Below are 21270 nucleotides of genomic sequence, written 5' to 3'. Positions count from 1 at the left end.
ATCCGGCATGGCAAGTGCCTCGGCAGCGTTTGTATTGGCCCGCTTCGCAGGTCAAGACAGAGGCCGGCCAACACCGCCGGCGTAGCATACACCAAATTGCGCTCGAGTTCGACTAGATTCCGCCTTCGGTGAGGGTTGATGCACCCAGATCCGCATTGGCCTTGGCCAGGGTGCGCTGGCGCTGGCGCTGCTGGAGATAGAGCAGCGCGCAGGCCATGGCGCCAATCAGGAACCCTATGCCGTCGTTCTTGAAGCCGACAACACCTCCGGCGGTAACAAACATGACGACAAAGCGGTCGTTGATGACGGTGCGGTCGTATGCGGCCAGGTCGAAGCTCTGGTCCTTGATGACGGTGCATAGCTCAAGGCCGGCCAGGATCAGCATGACGCCCAAGATCGACTGTGGGAACTGATCCAGAACTCCAACCAGGGACTGGCCAAGGAACAGGCCCAGCAGGATCTTGAAGATGCCGAGCATGACGATGCTGACCTCGGAGCGTGCGCCGAACCGGTACTGGGCAGCGAGGCCGCCGGAGCCGTGGCAGTATGGGACCGAGCCGAACCAGCAGCCGACCAAGTTCAACAGGCCGACGCTCACGCCGATGGACTTGACGCTGGCGACGGGGGTATCGCTCGAGTTTGGGAACAGGTCGTCAGCGAGACGAGACACGGCAACCACCTGGGCGACAGATCATGAAGGCTTGTCAGTATCAGACATGGTCGCGAAAGCAGGTCTGGTGGGCCAAGAAGATCGAGTAGTAGTGTAGTGCGTTGCTATCGGGGACACTGTCGCCATGTCGAATTCCCACAGTCGAGACCAGGGACGGCCGACACCCGACCAGCACCGATGGACGCCAATCGCTTGGCTTACCGAGTTGAGCAGCGTCAGAGCGAGCTGTCCGAGCCCCGCGGTCATGAATCCGATGCGAAAGTCGTCCCAGGATGGCACGAGGACCTGGGGCGAGTAGAGAGTGAAAGCCGGCTTGGCGGGAGGAGGAGTGCCGGCCGGAGGTGCCCAGATGGCGACCAAGGCAAACACCAAGCCGAGCAGGAACAGTCCCAGGGCCGAGAGATTGCGCCTGGCATTGTAGACAGACAGGGCGGCGGCACCAACCAAGATGGCAACGACAAAGTTGTCCATCCACTGGCCATTGACAAAGGCCCATTGGTGAGAAGCCAGAACGGCGGTAACGCCGTTGAGGACGAGGTTGAGCCCGGTGCCGAGCTGGATGCCGCGGACGAGCTCGGTGGGAAGGCGGTGGGCGACCCAGGTGATGGTGTGGGTGATCGAAAGCAGGAAGATGATGGCCGAGACCGAGAGTCCTGCACTTTCGATTTGCGTCGGAGTCATTTTGCTGACGAGGGCAACACTCGCGATCGACTTCATGGGCTGGACACACATCTGGAAGCAGTCGCAGCGATACGGGGAATAGTGAGAATCGAGCGGATCCATGTGAACAGACATGTCATCGGCACTTGTGAGATGGGCTGGTGGCGGGCACCGTTCGTCTCAAGTCCGAATGCGAGACTGCAGCCGATTCGAAGGCGCACTGGACTGTGACGGCGAGTCAAGCGGCGAGTCAAGCGGCGCTGAGGCCACGGACTTACAGGGATTCTGAAAATGTAGCCCGAGACGATATTGTAGAGACCACCCCAGATCAGCGACGCCGCAAGCGAGGTCTGGTTTGACTTGGACAGAGCAAGCAGAATAGGCAACAGGGTGCCGAGATCGCCTGGGGCCAGAGAGAGAGAGAGTCCAAGGTGCATCAGCAACGTCGTCAAGTGCGTCAAGGGAAGTGAGTGGGAAGCAGGACCGAGCGCCATGTCTGCGAGACGACTGCTGAGACGGCCTCTGGAACTGGATCTTCACCGAGGCTGCCACTGATCTCGGAGGCAGTAAAATGCAAACGGAACCGGGCAAATTCGCGCTGCCACCAGCGACTGGTCCGAAAGGCGGGTGTGGGCTGGGTGTCGACATCGGCAGTCGGATGGGGATGGGTCTCGCTCATCGCGAAGGCGGTCGTCGAGGCAGGTACGGGAGAGCGGCTGTGCAAGTTGAGGCAGAGGGCCGGGGACGGGGCGTTGAAAAGGGATAGCCGATAAGCGAAAAAAGGCCGGCTGATGATCAAGAGAGGGCTGATGATGATCAAGAAAAGGGTGGGCGGGGGGAACAAGAGCCCGACCCCACAACCGGCCGGCCAACCGGCGACGGGGCCGAGATGGCGGGCGAGGGGACCGATGTGCCGGGCGACGACTGCGGATGTCCCGGCATGTCTTGGGCGAATGCAGTGACCCGCAGGACACATTGGATTCGTTGCATCAGAGCATTGCACGCTGGCCATGACCATCGCCATACTCTCCACTCGAAGGTTGGTCTCTATCGCATATGGCCCGTTTGAAACGAACACGCAGCTCAAGCCCAACTGTCTCTGAAAAGTGTGCCATGCCCTTGGGTATCGTTGCCGAGAGCGATGCGTCTCCGTCGACTGTCGATTGAGATGGCTTGGGCAGCACGGATCCGAATGCATCCGGCCGATTTCCATGAGCAGCAGCCGTCCTGGATCCTGCAAATCCATGGGATTGTTGGCCAACGCAGAGCTCGGCTCAAAGGCCAGATCCCGCTGCGCTCGCCAGCCAATCGCGTGCGGGCTGGACTTGGTCCGCCAACCACCCCTTCGTCTGGCCGAGGCCGACACCGATCCTCCTGCACCCCATCCAATCCAACAGGCCGCACGCACACCTCACCCAAACAGCATGACCAAGGGCATCGGCTGGGACTTGGACGCCTTCATCAGCCAGCTCTACAACCAGAAGCTGCTGTCGGAGCACGCCGTCAAGCTCGTCTGCGAAAAGGCCAAGGAGGTGCTTATCAAGGAGGGCAATGTCCGATACGTCTCGACACCGGTCACTCTCGTCGGCGACGTTCATGGGTGAGTCTGCCTTGGCCGGGTTGGGCAGAGCGAAAGCAGCGACCCGATATGGTCAACACAACAGGCTGGGCGGGAAGAACGATGTGGGCAGTATAGACTTGCCCAGGACGACAGCCTGGACCAAGCGATGGTCTGGCCCAAACGGCAACCAAGATAGCGACGGCCCGGACCAAAGGGCAGACAAATCCAAAAGCCAGTCGGTCAAAAAACCTACCGGGGGCCAAGGGACAGCCTGAACATGTCCTACATTCACCAGCTTGATGCTGACAGACCACCCTGCCGCCACCCTCATCCAGCCAATTCCATGATGTCCTCGAGATCTTCAAGATCGGCGGCTACTGTCCCGATACCAACTATGTGTTCCTGGGTGACTATGTTGACCGTGGCCACCATTCGATCGAGACCATCACGCTCCTGACTTGTCTAAAGCTTCGATATCCCGAACGAGTCACCCTCGTCCGCGGCAACCACGAAAGCCGGACCGTTACCCAGGTAGGCGATCAACCGGACATCTCCTTCGCCAGCCCGAAGCCATAGTCTCGCAACCGGCCGCCATGGATTCACATGGACATCTCAGCCACGCAGAAACCCATCTCTGGCTCCGGCAGCTTAATGACGCCATGTCTCCAACGATTCTCCCTCCCCCAGCAATACGGATTCTATGCCGAGTGCCATCAAAAGTACGGCAACGCCAACGTGTGGACCTACTTTACCGATCTCTTTGATTACCTGGTCCTCTCCGTGGTCATCGATGATGCGATATTCTGCGTTCACGGAGGTAGGTCGAAGAGCTTTTTGAGGCAAGGGCGGGTCGGCAGACGGGTATCGCAGTCGCAGGCGGTGCTGGCCGAGCCAGCTGAGCGAGCAACGAATCTCATCACGGGTCTTTTGCAGGGCTGAGTCCGTCGCTGCACTCGATTGATCAAATCAAAGTGATTGACCGATTCCGAGGTAACACTCAAATGTTTCCGAGCGAAATCTGCTTCAGCCTCGGATCTCGGTCAGATTTGGCGGCGGCGCTCTGCTCCTCATGGTCCATGATTCCTCGCCCATTGCTCACTCACTCACTTACTCACTCACAGAAATCCCACACGAAGGGCCTATGGCGGATCTCGTTTGGTCGGATCCGGCGCAGCCCAACGCCATCCTGGCCGGTCCCCACACCCTTGATGAGCGCGGGGATTTTGCAGTCTCGCCGCGCGGAGCAGGCTACACCTTTGGCAAAGAAGTCACCCGGCGGTTCCTGCAAATCAATGGACTCGGGCACATCTGCCGTGCACATCAACTGTGCATGGAGGGCTACCAGGTGGGGCTCGGCGCTGCGGTGGTGCAGCGAGCTTATATCAGGGCAATCATGAGACGCCATCGATGGCAACAACGATGCAGGGTGCAAAGGGTTGTGCTGAACACACTGTCGCTGTCACCGTCGCTGTCACCGCTGCTCCTGACGCTGGACACTCTTTCGCGCTGGACGCTCGTCAACATTCGGACACCGATCAGATATTGTTTGACGACATGCTTTCGACCGTTTGGTCGGCGCCAAACTACTGCTACCGATCCGGCAACATGGCTTCGATCCTCGAAATCACTCCCGGGCTGGAGCGGTACTTCAATGTCTTTGGGCCGTGTCCTGACCAGGAGCGCGAGGCTCGCGAGACGATCACAGACGACGATGACTCGGCGTGCAGCGACGAGCCGGGCGACGGCTTTCCTCAGCAGACACAGCCGCTCAAGCCCAAGAAGAAACGCGGTCTCATCAAGCCGGCACCAAAGAATGACGACGATCCCTCTGTTGCCCAGAATCCAGTGAGTGACAGCGACAGGAGTATCGCAGCTGAATGAGATGACGGAGGCAGAAAGCCGGCCTATCGGTCGAGTCGAGGGCCGAGAGGTGTTTGGCCTGGTGTTGGGACCAGGGTCGATCTTCGAACGACGGATAAGCGGTCGATGCCTTCGTAATGGGCCACGGACACACGGATGGGATGCGGGTGTGCATTCCATCGAGCCTGCTTTGCTCACCTCGCGACCGTTCCAATCACAGATCATCACCCAATATTTCATGTAATCGACTCCAGCGGCCTGGAAGATGAAGAGAAAGAGAGGCGAAGCCGGTGGCGCGCTCATGGTCATGACCAGGGTCATGAGACGATGGTTTTCATATGCCCACGGCCGCGCTGGAGCGGCATGACCCGCGCGGTGCATGCAAGCGCATGTGGCTCCCATGTCCGACATGGCGCAACACCGGGGGCGATACCGCTGCAAGCCAAGGCGGCATGTCGGACATGATGCCATGACATACCGCGATTGCATTGTCGGCACGGGAAGGATGATGCGCGACATCGGGGCGAGGGCCACCCGCCCACTCACGACGAGAATATATCCAAGGGACTGAGTCTGGACATTGCGCATTCGCGAGGGAGCGTGCCGGAGCCGACACGAGGACATGGGAGACGGGAGCATGACCAGGAGACATGGCGACATTGGCCAAACACCGAGCCTGCCCAAAGAGAGCGGCGATGGTCTCGTGGTCGAACAGCAAGTGGGCGACTGCAACAGACCGAGGCTGCCGGCGAGAATCGGCGATTCCACTGGACCGGCATGGCTCTGCCGGCAGGACGACCAAGGCGCCTGTGGATCGAGATGCACAACATGGCGGATGCGTCTCGTGGACAGAGAGCAAACGTCACGACAGACGGACATGGGAAGCAACAGCGGGAACAAGGCCGTGCCTGGCGGTCCCGTGCACAAGCGACCCGTGGCCGGCACGTGCTGCAGCACAGTGTCAGTGTGCGACGGCGTGCTGTGGCGGGGGGCGTGTGGGGTGTGACGGCGGGTGACGTGGGCTGCGCCAGAGGGGTGGGCAAAGGAGCGCAGCACCGGGGGCGACAGGCAGCACGCCGCGTCACAGAAACAGCGCGCAGCAGGACTTGGGCAACGTACACAGCCAGCACGCGCGGTCACGCCGTCACACAGACGCACGCGCGTCGCCATCCCTCCTGGCTACGCCATTCCCACGGTGCGCTGTGTTGCACTCTCTTGCACTCTCTTGCATTCTCTTGCATTCTCTTGCGCTGTGTTGCGCTGCCGTCCGAATGATTACGCCGGATGCGCTATCACACCATCCGAATGATTAAATTGCATGAATCCATTGCGCCGTCTGGACGGGTGCTTCGGCGATTCTCGCGCTCCTCTTGCGCAGATGCGCCATCCGTCCCGCACCCGGGGCGGCATGTCCGTGTCCCGCGTCCCATGCCGCCCATCCAGCGATGCTCGCACCAAATTGCCTGAACCCTGTTGCCCGGCCCGTGTTTGTCCTGCAGCGCTGCGTCCTCGGCATTTCAAACCCCTGTCTTGGCCTCTTCTTGCTCCGCCTTCTCTTTTTTCTTCTTCTTCTTGGTTGTACTCCCTCCCAGGAACTCGCCTCCTGCGTCGCCGACGTCCTCTGTCGCCGTCTCTCCAGAGCGCCGTCTTCTTCGTCTCCCATCCCCCCCCTGCCGCCGCCAGGTGGACCTTGCCTTCCACTCCCTCGGGTCTGTCGATCATGTCCATGGCCAGATATGTGGACGATCCGGCTCCATCCAAACCGTTTGCGGATCCAGAGAGGTGAGCAAGAGCGCTGACGATACTGGCTCGGACCTGCAGCTGCAAACCCAACAAGACGGTGCACCACGACCGGCTCCAGGTCACTGCTTTCCCCAGGAATCGCATCCATGTCGACCGACGCCGTGATTGGGGCTTGCCTCTGTCGCATGGCATCCTGCGCATCACACACCAGCGACTCGCAGCCCGCTGTCGATGTTCTACCTCGCATTCTCTCACAATCTGCATCCTCACACAATCTGCATCCTCAATGGGCCAACCTCGCGACCCCACTGCGTTTGCCACATCCCAGTCCCGAGCCCTTTCGCATTCCACCCGGTCGAGAGCTTCGACGCAGCAGAATAGAACGCAAGACCTCGGTCGAGACCGCCCTGCGAAAGAACCCCGTCAGCTCGCCGCCATCCATTCCGCCCAGCTCCATCTCGCGCTCGCCCAACCTGCCCGAGTCGCTCGCCGCCGTTGATTCGAAAAAGCCCTTCCTCGTCGAGCGCCGTGTGTGGTCCTATCAGCCCTCGAAGCTGTCGTCTTCCTTTGGCCCCGGCGACTCGGACTCGAACTCGCCTGCTCCTGCGCTGTCATCCCGTGCCTCCAGTCTCGACTATCCGTGCCTGGACGTGGACCAGGTCTATCTGGACTCGAGCGACGACGGCTCCTCCGAAGTCGACTCGCCCGTCTCGCAGGCCCATTCGACTTTGCGCAAGCGTCAGATAAAGCTGCCTCTCGGCATCCACCTGGCCATCCTCTCGGCCTCCAAGCTACAGGAGGCCAAGAGCGTCGTCGCCACCAAGGGTGCTCAGCTCAGCAAGGTGGTCCTCTGCCAGAATCTGCTCAATTACCTCATCCGCAACGGCACCTCTGGTCCGCACTCGAGCCCCCACTCTGTTTCCGGGAGCCTCAGCGAATCCGACGACTTTGACGATTTCGATGCCGCCTTCGACGACTCGGACTGTGATACCGATATCCACCAGCCCATTGCCCTCACACGCTCCGACCCACATAGCCGCCGAAGCAGCGGAGGTGCCAGCGACGACCGAGACCTGACGGCGGTTGAGCCCGTCGACCGGCCTTCGTCGACACCGTCGCCGCCGCCGCCGCCGCCGCCGCCGCCGCCCTATCGCAAGCGACATTTGTCTGTCACCCTCAAGGCCTCATCCGAGTTCACGCCGATTCTGCCCATAAGCCAGGACCCGAACAGCACCGTGTCCTACTATATCGACGCTCCCGATCTTCCTCGCTCGCCGCTGTCACCAAACCAAGAGTCCCCCGCCTCGACCGAAGGAGGCCTGATCCATCTCCAGCCCACCGCCGCCTCCCAGAGCCAGATCAAGATCGACATCTACCCCCCCAGACTCTCCGACCTGGTGCCCGATACCAAGGGTCTGTTCTCTGTCGGTCTCACGCGCGGCCAGATCCTCAAAAAGTTCGATGACTTCAAGACCAAGACCAAGGAAACCTTTTCCAAATGGGACTCGCTCAAGAAGATGCGTTCGGGAACACTCGCAGCCGACCCTCTTCCCGATGCCGGCGACGAGGCGTTCGCTGCTGACCCCACCGCCAACGGGCCCTCTATCCCCACTCCACGCGGCTCTCTTACACCTGCCTCCGCCATTACACCAAGCAAAGCCTTCCCCGGCTCACTGAGAGTACCCGTTCCTAGTTCGTCTGCGATTCCTGCGGCTCCTACAGTCCAGCCGTCGCCGCCCACCCTCAATGCAAGTCCGTATCCGCCTCCATCGCCCTGGCCTCCGACTCCAATGTCGTCGGCACTGGTCTCTCCCAAATCCGCGCCTCTTCTGAGTCCAACAGTGCCGCCCCCGTCCGATTCAAAGAACCCACCACGGGTGTCGTTCCAGCCCACGTCATCGCAGGCTCAACAGCGCTCGCTGCTTCCAAACCCGCGCCGGACATCCACCGGGTCTCTCAAGGCCATCTTTCTTCGCAGCGCCAGCCCCGAGGAGCCGGTGGCCCAGCTGTCGTCCCAGTCCAGGGTCTTTGGCCTGCCCTCAAAGTCGCCCTCAGCTGCTTCGAGCCGGCCGTTCTCAAAGAAGTGGACGCTGTTGAAACCCCGCGTCGCCGACTCGTCTGTGTGATTGCCTTCTCGGCCATGACCATCAGCTTCGCTGGTTGTGTCGGAGTCGACGGACCTGACCTTCCCGCTCGGTACAAGCTTGTTCCTACCGTCCACTTGTACTTGTACTTTGTCTCGGCCTCTGCTCTATACAAGCATTCCCAGGAAACCATTCCCATGGACTCCGTCGTACTTTGCCCGATCGTCGAATCTACCCACACTCACTCTCATAGCTGCTCTGGATTCCCGCTCTACGTTGTCCCGATCGCCCTTATGAGTGTCTAAGGACCGGATCTGGGCATCTCACGATTTCCGTCCGCCGTTCTATTTTTTTTTTTGTGCCACTGCTGAACATGACTATTTTGCTTTGAGTCTTTTTTCCCTTTTGCTTCACTCTTCTTTCTGTTCTTGTTTTTCATTTTTGCTGTTGTTTTCCTCTCGATCGCACCTATTACTCTACGCTAGTACTCTATGAACCGGGGGCGCTTTGCCTTTAGCCGATGGCCAGTTTTCTCTGGATCCCTAATACACACACCCATCCATCAACGGCAATGACCATCCGCCACACTCTCGATCTCCACATCACTGCACTCTGGTGCCCCAGTTCAATTCACCACCATCATGACCCAACGCGGCGTGAATGCTGCCCATAGACACGATAGCTGTGTGCAGGCCAATCACTCCATCCCCCAGATTCTCTCAATTTCCGCGACGGGCTTTCCACAACCAGCAGCGACAGCTCAGTGGTGCTGAATCTAAGAGTGTACCTCCTTCCCGAACGACCATCCCTGTTCGAATGCGTGCAATCTATTCTGAACCGGGCCGGTGTCAAAGTGAACTGAGCCCGCTTTCCACGCTCCATCGATTGAGATGGCGGTCTATCTTGATGAGGTGATTCACTTGGGCGGTGATTTGACTTCGGTCCAGGATATAAAGTATGGCATCACCCAGTTGAGCAAGGTGCGCGCTCCCTTATGAGTGGAGATGAAGGTGCGTCATGACCAAACCAGCGGAGCCCAAACCCAACTGTTTGCCATATCCGCAGCGCCACCCAAGACGACAGATGGTCGCAGCGAGGGTGGAGGAAGGAGAGGCCATCTTGCCTACCTTTGTTTGCGGAAGAAATGCCCACATCAAAGCAACCACTTTGAACCACCTCCAGAGCTTGAACATGCTGTTGATTCCCAGACATTCCAGAAGCCTCAGTGCCTCGAAAAACACAAAGTACATGCAACACAGGCGCATCTCCTCGACGTCGCCCAAGCGTATGGCCTCCAGGGTTCGGAAGCATGGATAGAGAAGGCCGATCGCTGTCGTGGTGTATCCCGAGAGCGGCGTCAGGGCCGTCAGCACCAGCAAGAGCTTCATAAAGACGGACAACGACACCTGTGGGAAACCCCGAGGCCAGGTTCACGGCGATGTGAGTGATGCGAACGATGCGAGTGTCGAGCTTGCTGTTGGCCTCATTTTCGTCCTGGAGACAGCCTGTCTTGGCGACTGCCGATATACACTTCTTGTCCTGTGGATGAGGTGTCATGGCTCTGCCGGCTCGCTGGTGCAGCGTCTCCATGATACTTTGGTTCTGCCGATGCATGACATCCCAGGACCATGCAGCCGCCTTGTCGTAATAGCAGTCACAACAGCTTCCTGCTCCATGTTGCTCTCCACAGGTGCATTACCTTGGATATCTTGGTCTTGGCAGCCAAGTCCTTGATGGTCGGGTACTGCTCCAGCCACGAGTCGTAGAACTGAATCCACGGCCTCCAGTGCCGGAGCTCATCGTAGGGTTTCCAGTTCTGCCATCCGAGGGACATTCCTTGCCAGAATGAGCGGACGAGAAAGGTCGTGGAGAGGGAGCGGCAAAGAGAATAGAGCAACAGCAACAAAAAAAAACGATGCGACGGAGCAAAAGCGCAGAGAGTACCTCCTCCCCCCCCCCGTGAATGTCGGTGCGATTGTGGTTGCTGCTGCTGCTGCTGCGATTGTGCCCAGATGACCGGGAGCGGGCGAGCCCAAGCAACCAGGGTGATTGGGGAGGAGACGTTGCTGCGAGACAGCGGGCCTCGATTCGGGCATCAGGTGGCCCTGTCTCTCGCCTATGGCAGCGGCCATGCCGCCCGGGAGGTGCAGGACGAAGGTGCACATCGGCTTTCGTTTGCCACGGCGACCACAGGGCCGGCCGAGCGCCTTCTCGGCGAGATGTGGCGCGCCCGCCTGCATTCCAGCCCTCCCTGGCCATCCAACCCACCCAACCCATCCCATCCATCAATCCCCCTTCCTCTCCCACCCAACGCCGGCTGTCCACCATGGCCACCCCGCAGTGGCGTCGATTCGACTTTTTCGCCAAGGAGCAGATTCTCGATGCGGACAACAAGGAGACCTCGCCGTCGTGGCTGGTCGATAGCGATGTCTCGGCCTCGGTTGCCGGCGGGAGCCACATCTACTATGGATATATCCTTTCATATTTATTTATCTTTCACCGTACACCTCTCCTGTTCCTCCATTTCTGCATCCACATGCGGCCCGACAGCTCATGTGCATCTCCATTCCTGTAGCTGATCGGCATCGCTTCTGCCCAGCGGCGCATCTTGGGCTGGCTCTGAATCGGAGCCGCGGATGTCCAGGCTGATTGCATGCTCCCCTCGAGTCCGCTGCTGAGTGCAGCGGGCGTCTGATGCAAGGCATATGCAATTGACGACGACTCTCATTCTTTTCATGCTGCGCGATGTTATCCTTGACTCGGCTTTTTGCTCTGCTGGCGCTTCGTTCTCGGCCATGCCTCTGGTCCTGTTGCCGTCCAACACTGTCCTCAGGCCAAATCCTCATCGTGAATCACTCGTTGTCGTCCATCTTTTCATTTGATGCCCACCGAGGGTCTGTCAGCCACATGCGCTTTATTTCCAGCAAGAACGCATTGCTTTCGATCGGAGTAGGTTGAGCGACGGGGGGCATCTCCTAGCCTCTCAAGCAGTGTGTGTCCTTCGGGCGGCCCTATCTCGAGCGACCCCATCTCGAGCGACCCCATCTCGAGCGGCAGCAACGGCATCCGGTGGCTTTGGGTGCTTGCAGAAGCTCTCGGCGCCGGCGATGCCCAGAACAAGGTCTGCAGCAGTGACAAGTCGGTAGTTGAGTAATGCTCTTTCGGACGACATAGGAGGACGAGAACGACATTCCGGTCCTCAAGATCTGGAATCTCTCCAAGACCGACAAGCAGTCCAAGGCACCGGTCCTGAGCCGCTCGGCAAAGATTCAGTACAGCAACAAGATCTTCCCCGTAAGTGCAAGGGAAGCCTGCTGGTGCTGGTTTACCAACCAAGAACGAACCTCGAACGGTCCCCTCTCCATCCGACAGCAAGAGCGGCGACGGCGCAAGCCCACCTGCATTGTGTGCTACTTTCTCATCGCCATCACCATCGCCATTTGTCGCTACTACGATCGACAATTAGGTCACGGCTCTGGCTTATCTCGAGAACCTGGCCCAGATTGCTATCGGTCTCGAAAACGGTGTCGTCATGATCCTGCGTGGCGACATCTCACTCGATCGCTTCACCAAGCATCGGGTAGTCCACGAAGGCAGCGAGTGCATTACCGGTACGGTCGCTTGCCCATGGTTTCTCTCGAATGCGGCGTCAGTCGGTGGAGGCATGGTGCAGCGCAAGATGTCGAACATAATGCCGGGGCACAATGCTCGGCTGCTGCCGTCGACCGCGAGCTGATGATGTGCCTGCGGGGGGTGGTGGATCTCCCGATCGACAGGTCTGGAATATCACGAAGAAGGCAAGGTCGTGACGCTCTTTATCGTGACCCTGGCTTCCATCATCAAGATGGTGACCTCAGGCGGGAAGGACACAAAAGTATGGCCCTCTTGGTTAAATCTTTGCTGCCTGGGCCCTAACGACTGCCACAGCTCCGGCCTGGCAGTGCGCACCAATGCTTGCCGATATGCCAAACAGATATACCCACCTGACGCCATATCTGTGGATGTAGGAAATTGTGGACGACTTTGGCGCCGACATTGGCTGCACGATCGCATATTCGCACAGCGCAATGCAAGAGTTTCTTGTAGGCAAAAACGAGGTGAGTCGGCGCGACTTTGGGTTATCTCGGCACCGCCGGCAGCAGCAGCAGCAACAGTAGCAATGGTACACTGAGCCTGTGGTCCGGCCACATGGCAGAGAGGTGGCACATGGGCTGCGAATGACCGCCGGATTACAATTCTGATCGTGTGCTTCTCAGGCTATATATTCGTATGGAATCGACGGACGTGGTCCCTGCTACATCATCGAAGGTCTGCCTTTGCTCGCTAGAGCTGTGCTGCACCCGGACGGCCTCCTTTGCCTGAGTGAGTCGCCGTCCTCACGGTCTTGTGTCCTTCTCACGCTTTGCAGACTTCAAGACATCGATGACGCTTTGCCGGCAGTATGTGGCTGTCGTATCCCGTGCCAAGAAGATCAAATCCGACCTCGTCCAGGCCCCCGACGCTCCTGATGTCGAGAACTTTGTCCAAGGCGAGCCAGGCACAGTACTGACGATCTATGACCTAAAGAACAAGTTCATTGCCTTCACAGGCTCCTTCGGCTCAGCCAGCCTCGCTGCAGATGAGCTCGGGTCGGGCGTGCCTATCACCAACATCGTCAGCCAGTGGGACGAGCTGCTTGTAGTAACAGCCGAGCGCAAGGTAGCCTTGACTCTGTTCTCTGTGGACACGCGCAAGTCTCCAGGCTATCCGTTTGTCGCGCATGCTTTCCTGGACTAGTGCCTTCGTGCGACTTTTTCATCTGATAGCCTGTCCGGTGACATTGTGCATTTGCCCTCAGGTCTACCGTCTCATCGAGAAGCCCATGCCCACAAAGCTTGAGATCCTGTTCCGAAAGGACATGTACACACTTGCCATCAACATCGCATCCACCCCCAAGCCGTCAACAGAGTCTCACGCCCCCACGGCCCGAGCGAGCGTCGCGGAGTCCGAGAACCCGTTTGATTACGAGATTCTGGTCGAGATCTACAAGCGCTACGGCGATTTCCTGTATGCTCGCGGCGAATATGACGTTGCCATGCAGCAGTATCTGCACACAATACCGCAGCTGGAGGCATCCTATGTCATCATCAAGTTCCTGGACGCACAGCGGGTGCACAACCTGGCGTCGTATCTGCAGGCGCTGCACGAAGAAGGTGCTGCCAGCGAGGACCACACCACGCTGCTGCTCAATTGCTACGCCACCATGAAGGACATTCGCAAGCTCGACGAGTTCATCAAGAACGACCAGGACCACATTGCTTTCGACGTGCAGACGGCCATCCGCGTTTGTCGCAAGGGCGGCCACTTTGAGCATGCGCTCTGGCTGGCCAAAAGGTTCAAGGCGCACGACTGGTACATGAAGATCATGGTTGAAGACCTGAAGCGATACGCCGAGACGGTCGAGTATCTGGGCGTGCTCAACAAAGAAGCCGCCGAGCTCGAGGTCGGCAGATACGGCACCACCTTGCTAGAGTACTACCCGCAGGAGATGACCGACCTGATCGTCAGGCTCTGTCACCCTGGTCTCGTTAGCGGCGACGGTGACAGAGTCCAGCGGTGTGCCCCCGAGCGGTTCATCCACTTGTTCGTTCAAAAGGGCAGCAAGTGGTGTCTGCAGTTCCTGGAGCGGATTCTGGAGAAGCGGTGGGGGATCACATCCCGCGACACCCGCAAAGGCCAGTCCGGATGGCCCGGTGGCGCCGAGACCGCCTCGGGTGCGGCCGATTCATCAACGGCAGTCCCGCTCGAGGAAAACGGGGAAGAACAGAGTCTACGGATCGCCTGCCACACGCTCCTGGAGCTCTATGTCAGCAACTGCACGCAAATCATCGAAGGCTCGACCGAAACGGTTGTAAGTAGCGTCGGCCAAGTTCGAGCGATTGCAGGTTGGCTGGACGCATTGTGGTGTGAGCTACCGAAGCCTGCATGATGTGACTGCGGGGGTTCTGAATCGCGTGTCTGAACTGGTGGCACTCCACTCATGACTTATAGACCCTTGAGAACGCCGGGGCTGCTGTCGACTGGAACGAAAAGGCCCAATTTGAGCAGAAGGCCATGAACCTTCTGCGACATCCCAAATCCCAGATCGACCTGGACCACGCACTCGTCCTGTGCAAGACGCACAAATTCCGCGCCGGCATTCTCTATCTGTACGAGCGCCTTGGAATGTAGGTTGTCGGAGCAGGCTTGGGACTCGAGAGCACTACGGCAGAGCACTGGAGCACTGGTGCACTGGAGCACTGGTGCACTGGAGCACTGAGGAAACCTCATGGCGGCCATATCAATTTACGCAGTTCTCTTCTGCCCAAGGTATCGCGACATTCTCCAGTACTACATGGATATCGGCGACTCTGCCTCGCTCATGGAAACGTGCTCAAAGTTTGGGTATGTGTACCAAGATTACTGCTATCTACTCTACAGCCTTGCTTTGTGATTGCTTCATCCAGTGGGCACTGACGCTGACCATGGCTACACCGAACCTTATCCGTGTCTCCAGCGACGCCGACAGCACCTTGTGGACGCTGGCGCTCTCCTACTACTCCGAGAAAGGCACCGGGCCAATCGAGAACCGGCAGGAGCTGTTGAACGTTCTGGAGAACATTGATCGGCGGAACTTGTTGGCACCGCTGCAGGTCGTCCAAGTGCTGGCCAAAAACTCGACCATCACCATCGGCATGGTGAGAGACTACCTGATCAAGCGCGTCGAGCGGGAGCGCAAAATCATTGAAGAGGTGAGTAGGCCGCCATACACTGCGCTGGGTGTGCTCGATTGATCAACGGAGGTTCGCCGATTCCGTTGCTTAGCATCGTCGGCTTGGCCATTGACCTTGCGTGTGCATGCACTTTCCTTTCCTTTCTTTGCTCCCCTATACGCTGTATCTCCGGCCAACCCAACAGAATCAAAAAATGACAAAAAGCTACCAGGAAGAGACCGAGAAGATGCGGCAGCAGATTTCGGACCTGAAAACCAAGTAAGACCGCCAGTGCGGACAGATATTGCGTGATATGGCTGCACGATATCGCTGCATCATATCGCTGGGCGCACCCATCGTTTGCGGCAGGCATTGATCTGCTGTCTGTCGAATAACGAGCCTACTGGCCGCGGGACTCTGTTTCAAATGCTTTCTGACGCCTGAGGACTGCTAAATCGCTCGGTACGCAGCCCCGTGGTCTTCCAAGCCACCAAATGCTCGACGTGTCTCCAGCCCTTGGAGCTGCCGACCGTTCACTTTATGTGCAAACACAGCTACCACCAGCGCTGCCTGGGCGATGGCGACACCGAATGCCCCCGATGCAGTCCTCAGCACAAGATGATCCGGGACGTCATGGCCCGGCACGAGCGGAACGCCACTCGCCATGATGTGTTCAAGAAGCAGGTGAGCCTTGCGCGAGATGGCGGCAGATCGAGAGGCTGGATCGAGGGGCCGGATCGAGGGCTGGATCGCATCCTTTGGCACTTGTACATTTGGTCAGCGCTGGAACTGACGGTCCCAACCAATGCTGCCCTGCTTAATGCAGCTCGAAGAACATCCTGAGAACCGCTTTGGCGTGATTGCGGAGTACTTTTCCAAAAACACCTTTGTGGTGCTCAAGCAGTCGCAGTAGTGGCAGCGTGCATGCACCACCGCTGGTCTCTGTCGACTAGATCTCCGCGAAAGCGGAGCACCGTGTTGGTATCAGAATACAGCACACGCAGAGTGGCTCATGAATGAGAGATCATTGGTGCATCGTCGCAATCGCCGCCGCCAGTTACCGACAGCAATCTCGATCCACGAGACGCACAAACACTCGGGTTGTGTAGGATGCATAGGGGCATTGTGGGCATTGTTGGCATTGTTGGCATGACGTGCAAAATATGTGCCGAGCTGGTCTGGGGCGAACAGGTGCAGCGCTGTGCCAAGGGCAGCACGGTCCAGCACAATCCGCGACGGTACATTCAAGTCAGACAGAGATTGGCAGGAGATTGGGCGTGGCTGATTGGCGAGCGCTACGACGGATGAGAGGAATGTTGGAGCGAAATGTCCGAGAGAGGTCAGCACTCCTCCCAGCCCTGTCGGGAAACAAGCCTTCCTACGTCGATCGACAGCCGCCACAGGCAACACGTCCTTCCAGGGGGCTGCTGCTGCTGCTTCCCCCGCTGTTGTATCGATTGTAAATCCTGTAAGAGACTGTCGCCGCGTCGATATGCTCGCCCCCCCCCAGCCGGCTTCGATGGGATGCGGCCGAACCATCTATTCCCGCTTGTTCGGGGCACCATCATGGCGCTTAATTGCTGCTTACACGTAGCAAAGTCGAGTTGTTCGGTCAAAACCAGATCTTGCTCCATCCGCTTCGTCCGTGCTGACGAGTACGACCCGCTTTCCCTCGTTGTCTTGGATGCCGCCCTCGGCCCGGACAGCAGACTCACCGAGCAGGATCGCCACGAAGCCATTGCGTGAGAATACCGCTGTGAGGACAGTCAAGAAAAATCTCCGTCCGCCCCCATGATGAAATCAGCGGAATACATCTCTCAGGTCCTCGACGAGGAGCTCAGGAGACTTTCCCACGAGCAGCGGAGCAGATTCATGGGCTTCCTCAAGGAAAGCTGCATCTCCATCAAGGACTCCAAGAGCTGCGCCCATGTACTCGGTCTCCTCGATCGCTTCATCGAGAAGAGCAGACAGCCACTCGTCCAGGTTGGTCGATGGCGATTTCGGAGAGCTTCTCAAGAAGCGCCATGGTGTCCAGCCTCCATTGCCAACTGGCCGCTGGCAATGGCGGGAGGCAGGAAAGATAAGCAGAGAACGCGTCCGCCTCTGACCATGAGTGCCTTGCCACAGGATCAGGATGGGCAACTCACCGAGAGTGCTCGAGCGGTCGAAGAAGATCTGCCCCTTGAGGGAAAGCTTTCGGCCGTGGGCTCGGTCAACACGACAGTTCCCACGACAGTTCCCACGACGGTTCCCACGACGGTTCCCACGACGGTTCCCACGACGGTGTGTCAAAGCCGAGAGCTTGTCAACGAAGCAGCTGGAGGCAGATCGTCGACAGCTACATCCAAGAATGACCCCGGCGCTTCCGAAAAACTCAAGACTGTGGGCCCGTATATCCTCAAGAAGACAATCGGTCAGGGAACGTTCGGCAAAGTTAAGCTGGCAGAGCACTGTATCACCAAAGAAGAGGTACCCAGCAGATCCACACCTATGCTTGATGCATCGCATGCGGTCTGGCGTGGGGGTATGACCGGATTCGAGCGAGTTTGTCTTCGTGAGGCGAGGGGAAGCCTGAATGAAACACTGCTTGCTTGGCTCGCGGACCAACTAGGTTGCCATCAAGATCATAGAGAAAGCAAATGTCAAGACACAGAGGCAAAAGAACAGCGTCCAGCGCGAAGTCCGGCTCATGAAGCTGCTTCATCACCCGCACATTGTCCAGGTGATGGACGTGATGGAGACGGACGAGAAGATCTTCATTGTCATGGAGTTTGCCAACGGCGGCGAACTGTTCGACTACATTGTCTCGCGCGGCATGGTCAAGGAGAAAGAGGCTCGGGTGTTCTTCCGCCAGGTCATATCTGCAGTCGACTACTGCCACCAGGTATGGCCTTCTGCGGCCTGCGCGAACAGTCATGCATGACAGACTGTGCAATGTACATGCTTTCAGGCGAATACAATGGCGCTGGCTCACTGGTGTGTTTCTCACTCGGATTCGTCGCCGCGCCTCCAACACCGCCCGACCAAAGAACTCTGTCATTCACAGAGATCTGAAGCCCGAGGTAGGCGAGCAGGGATCTCTGTTTCTGTTGTGATATTCTGAACGAAATAACTGCATTCTCATAGCCAGCCAGGCTGATCGCGCATGCTGATCATGCATGTTGATCGCGCATGCTGATGTGCTCCTCATGCCGGACAGAACCTGCTTCTCGACTGCAACAAAAACATCAAGATCATCGACTTTGGCTTTGGAAACACATTCCATCGTGAGCGAACGCTCGACACCTATTGCGGGTAAGCGATATCCATATATCTCAAAGAAAATCCACAGAATTGATAGAAGCGTGCTGAGCAACGTCCCTTTCGCCGCTCCTGGCCTTTGCCGCATCTGTTCCGCCAGCTCGCCCTTCTACGCTGCGCCAGAAATGATTCGTGGGGTCCGATACATCGGGCCCGAAGTCGACGTGTGGAGTCTCGGCGTGATTCTGTTCGCCCTGCTCTCTGGTCGGCTACCGTTCGATGCAGCCTCGATGAGCGAGCTCTATGACAACATATCCAAAGGAATATATACCATGCCGGCGCATTTTTCTCCGGGTAGGTGGTACCCCCACGCTGTCGCAGATGATCGCCTGCAGCTTGATGACTTGATCGGCCGTGGGAACATATCCAGTTCCGGACTGACGGCAGCAACAATCCATCTCTCGTCCTCGCAACTCTATCGACACCCGGTGAAACATTGCCAAACGGCGTCGTAGATGCAGCATCGCTCATCCGCTCGATGCTGACGGTCGACCCAAAGCAACGAGCAACCCTCGGCGAAGTGATGAGTCACTGGTGCGTCGATCTCCCATGCGCTCGAGCATGCCGAGATGCCGCCGAGTACTAATGCACTCTTCCTCGCAGCTGGACAAACGTTGGGTTCGATCATATCCCCGATAACTTCCTGAAGCCGCGCCCGCCTATCGTCGAAGATCCCAACCCCGATAGTATCACCGAGCTGGTCTCGTACGGAATCAGCGAGTCTGAGATCCGCCGGTTGCTCAGTCAGCCCGTAGGGCTCCATCCCATCACCAGTCTCTATCATTTGGTTGACGAGATGCGGCGGCGGCGGGGTTTGGCGGTTCACTCCGACCCGAGCGAGACTGTCGAAGACATTTACGAGCAAGCGCAAACCCCGCCCGAGCTCGAATGCGTCCAAGAGGCAGAAGACGAGTTTCGTGACATGCGTCGGGCCGGAACGACGGTGCGGCCGCAGCTCGACACTACCATGATCCGCAAGCCCGAGATGCTGACGAGCGCCAAGCTCAAGTTCAGCTCGGATCCATCTGATGTCGGTGGTGCTCAGCCGGGTCCCTCATGGGGGATGCCCTATCGCAACATCAGCGAGCGCATTCGCTCGAAACGAGAGATCAGCCAGTCATCCATCAACGGCTCCAAGAATCTTGGCAGCTCAACGACGATCACCTCCGAAACCAAGCCGCCGCCAAAGGTGCTTTCGAAATCAACCACGATACGGCCTAGGGTGATTTCGGGACCCAGTAGTAGCACCGTCGGATCGTTCATGGACCACTTTCACCAACTCTACAGTCATTACCGCAGCAGCAAAGTCGAATACGGCGACCGCAGCCTATCCGGCAAGGATCCTGCTGGCAAGACAACTACCAGTCACGAAACTATAGCGGAGCCACAGAGCAGCCTGCAGCAGGCATGTGCGAATGCGCCGCCAGAGAAGACTGAGTTGCGCTTCATCAAAGGGTAAGGTTGATTAAACTGTAATGCCGATCCAACGACCGCTGCAATATCTGATGGCTTTAGGAGTGTGTCGGTCCAACCAAGATGCTCTCTGCCGCTCAGCTGTTCTGCTGTCTGTCCTGTCGTCTGAGGGTCTCCGCACCAAGTCTAATTCATGTCTGTGGCGCCACAGGTTCTTCAATGTCTATACCACATCGTCAAAGAGCGCCCAGGATATCTGCAATGAAATCGAGCATGTTCTGAGAATCAACCACATCTGTAAGTGAGACGTTTGTGTCTGTCGGACGTTGCCGGCCACCATTGATGCGCTTGAGTCTTACCATGCCGACCGTCATGCCAACATCAACCCAACAAACCGCGCGGCAGATTATGAGCGAACGGTAAGTGCGCTATATGCGAGTCAAACATCTCGCTCGCTCGCACCACTGGGCCCGCCGTTCGAGTTGCAGTCCATGTGTTTATGAGCTTTTCACTCTCCGGACTCGATCAGGAGGCCCATGTGTACCAGTGCGAGGACACATCGGTTGAGCGAGGCAACCGCTTTGAGATCGAAATCTGTCGGGTGCCCAAGGTCAATCTGTTTGGACTGCATCTGAAGCGCCTCCGCGGAACCATATGGTCTCACAAGGTGAGTCTTGCAGCAGCCGGTGGCATATCCGGATCTAAGTCGACCGGATCCAGGTTCTTTTACTCGGCGCACTGCCCATCATCGCCGGTGCTCTACAGCAGCCATTGCCTCTCCATTTGCATGCGCTCATACTCTGGCACCATTCCGTGGCTCTTTGGTGCAAACACACCCGGGCTGATCTGATCCACTGGCATTCCCACGTTCACAGCGACTGTGCAACAGGCTGGTCGAGCAAATGCATCTCTAAGGACTAAGCTCCAGGCCCACCGATGTTAGAACTGAATATTTCAACTGAAAAGGTCCACCTCGCGATACTGGATGCCTCTCAGCCCATTAGAGGAAAGGGCTTCACAACTGACAAAAGTACATTCTGTTCATGGTCCATGAACCAGTTTATTGGGGAACGCAGCGTTGGGGACGAGAGTCGATGTTGCAGCTGTATCTCGTCGCAGCGGTGCGTATGGCTTGGATTATCGTGTATCGGCCGGCATCGGCACTGGAGAGCCCGTAGCTTTGGCGACTCGATATGCACGAATATGTCTGAGGGCATCTCAGCTGATTTGCCACCATCCATGTCGCTG

The 21270-nt window shown here is 57.9% G+C and overlaps 6 protein-coding genes across 6 annotated transcripts; 4 read left to right on the top strand and 2 right to left on the bottom strand.

Moving 5' to 3' along the window:
* Positions 1 to 112: 112 nt before the first annotated feature.
* BJ171DRAFT_422386 (uncharacterized protein) lies at positions 113 to 1767 on the bottom strand (the record flags this gene model as incomplete). The annotated part of the gene is made up of 3 exons (XM_053107547.1): positions 113 to 679; positions 872 to 1402; positions 1609 to 1767. The coding sequence occupies 3 exons, from the start codon at positions 1765 to 1767 to the stop codon at positions 113 to 115; spliced, it is 1257 nt and encodes a 418-aa protein (XP_052968312.1).
* Positions 1768 to 2614: 847 nt separating this feature from the next.
* BJ171DRAFT_499160 (Metallo-dependent phosphatase-like protein) lies at positions 2615 to 5330 on the top strand. Its single transcript, XM_053110448.1, has 7 exons — positions 2615 to 2930; positions 3227 to 3422; positions 3579 to 3708; positions 3825 to 3881; positions 4013 to 4236; positions 4431 to 4736; positions 4972 to 5330. The coding sequence occupies exons 1-7, from the start codon at positions 2755 to 2757 to the stop codon at positions 4993 to 4995; spliced, it is 1113 nt and encodes a 370-aa protein (XP_052968311.1). The 5' UTR covers positions 2615 to 2754; the 3' UTR covers positions 4996 to 5330.
* Positions 5331 to 6471: 1141 nt separating this feature from the next.
* BJ171DRAFT_580305 (uncharacterized protein) lies at positions 6472 to 8620 on the top strand (the record flags this gene model as incomplete). The annotated part of the gene is made up of 2 exons (XM_053114035.1): positions 6472 to 6533; positions 6823 to 8620. The coding sequence occupies 2 exons, from the start codon at positions 6472 to 6474 to the stop codon at positions 8618 to 8620; spliced, it is 1860 nt and encodes a 619-aa protein (XP_052968310.1).
* A 765-nt stretch (positions 8621 to 9385) lies between these two features.
* Positions 9386 to 10739, bottom strand: BJ171DRAFT_499158 (uncharacterized protein). Its single transcript, XM_053110447.1, has 3 exons — positions 10278 to 10739; positions 9706 to 9984; positions 9386 to 9569 (listed from the first exon to the last, which is right to left on the bottom strand). The coding sequence occupies exons 1-3, from the start codon at positions 10410 to 10412 to the stop codon at positions 9495 to 9497; spliced, it is 489 nt and encodes a 162-aa protein (XP_052968309.1). The 5' UTR covers positions 10413 to 10739; the 3' UTR covers positions 9386 to 9494.
* Positions 10740 to 11238: 499 nt separating this feature from the next.
* BJ171DRAFT_43595 (uncharacterized protein) lies at positions 11239 to 16258 on the top strand. Its single transcript, XM_053107950.1, has 14 exons — positions 11239 to 11527; positions 11753 to 11872; positions 12045 to 12189; positions 12355 to 12452; positions 12586 to 12675; positions 12835 to 12886; positions 12987 to 13276; positions 13416 to 14468; positions 14609 to 14784; positions 14927 to 15001; positions 15114 to 15348; positions 15515 to 15588; positions 15780 to 15993; positions 16136 to 16258. The coding sequence occupies exons 1-14, from the start codon at positions 11324 to 11326 to the stop codon at positions 16220 to 16222; spliced, it is 2913 nt and encodes a 970-aa protein (XP_052968308.1). The 5' UTR covers positions 11239 to 11323; the 3' UTR covers positions 16223 to 16258.
* Positions 16259 to 16974: 716 nt separating this feature from the next.
* On the top strand, positions 16975 to 20975 carry BJ171DRAFT_43549 (kinase-like domain-containing protein). Its single transcript, XM_053107947.1, has 12 exons — positions 16975 to 17292; positions 17437 to 17778; positions 17921 to 18193; positions 18339 to 18371; positions 18509 to 18603; positions 18710 to 18903; positions 19065 to 19143; positions 19213 to 20064; positions 20234 to 20319; positions 20428 to 20441; positions 20552 to 20689; positions 20898 to 20975. The coding sequence occupies exons 1-12, from the start codon at positions 17101 to 17103 to the stop codon at positions 20934 to 20936; spliced, it is 2337 nt and encodes a 778-aa protein (XP_052968307.1). The 5' UTR covers positions 16975 to 17100; the 3' UTR covers positions 20937 to 20975.
* Positions 20976 to 21270: the final 295 nt, after the last annotated feature.

This window comes from Polychytrium aggregatum (assembly GCF_025602895.1).
Source record: "Polychytrium aggregatum strain JEL109 chromosome Unknown BJ171scaffold_12, whole genome shotgun sequence".
Taxonomy (NCBI): Eukaryota; Fungi; Chytridiomycota; class Chytridiomycetes; order Polychytriales; genus Polychytrium; species Polychytrium aggregatum.
Note: the sequence above shows the minus strand (reverse complement) of the source record. Positions and strands in the feature narration are given on the sequence as shown.

Bases quoted from the DNA above. Each gene is read 5' to 3' on its own strand.
- BJ171DRAFT_499158 (XM_053110447.1), bottom strand. From the start codon at position 10,412: ATGTCCCTCGGATGGCAGAACTGGAAACCCTACGATGAGCTCCGGCAC. The intron at 9,985-10,277 runs GTAATGCACCTG...GGTTTCCCACAG, and splicing joins CCAAGACCAAGATATCCAAG to GTGTCGTTGTCCGTCTTTAT. The intron at 9,570-9,705 runs GTAGGCAAGATG...TCCACTCATAAG, and splicing joins CATTTCTTCCGCAAACAAAG to GGAGCGCGCACCTTGCTCAA.
- BJ171DRAFT_43595 (XM_053107950.1), top strand. From the start codon at position 11,324: ATGTTATCCTTGACTCGGCTTTTTGCTCTGCTGGCGCTTCGTTCTCGG. The intron at 11,528-11,752 runs GTAGGTTGAGCG...CGGACGACATAG, and splicing joins ACGCATTGCTTTCGATCGGA to GAGGACGAGAACGACATTCC. The intron at 12,676-12,834 runs GTGAGTCGGCGC...TGTGCTTCTCAG, and splicing joins TTCTTGTAGGCAAAAACGAG to GCTATATATTCGTATGGAAT.
- BJ171DRAFT_499160 (XM_053110448.1), top strand. From the start codon at position 2,755: ATGACCAAGGGCATCGGCTGGGACTTGGACGCCTTCATCAGCCAGCTC. The intron at 3,423-3,578 runs GTAGGCGATCAA...TCCCTCCCCCAG, and splicing joins AAAGCCGGACCGTTACCCAG to CAATACGGATTCTATGCCGA. The intron at 3,882-4,012 runs GTAACACTCAAA...ACTCACTCACAG, and splicing joins AGTGATTGACCGATTCCGAG to AAATCCCACACGAAGGGCCT.
- BJ171DRAFT_43549 (XM_053107947.1), top strand. From the start codon at position 17,101: ATGATGAAATCAGCGGAATACATCTCTCAGGTCCTCGACGAGGAGCTC. The intron at 17,293-17,436 runs GTTGGTCGATGG...GCCTTGCCACAG, and splicing joins GCAGACAGCCACTCGTCCAG to GATCAGGATGGGCAACTCAC. The intron at 18,604-18,709 runs GTAAGCGATATC...CTGTTCCGCCAG, and splicing joins ACGCTCGACACCTATTGCGG to CTCGCCCTTCTACGCTGCGC.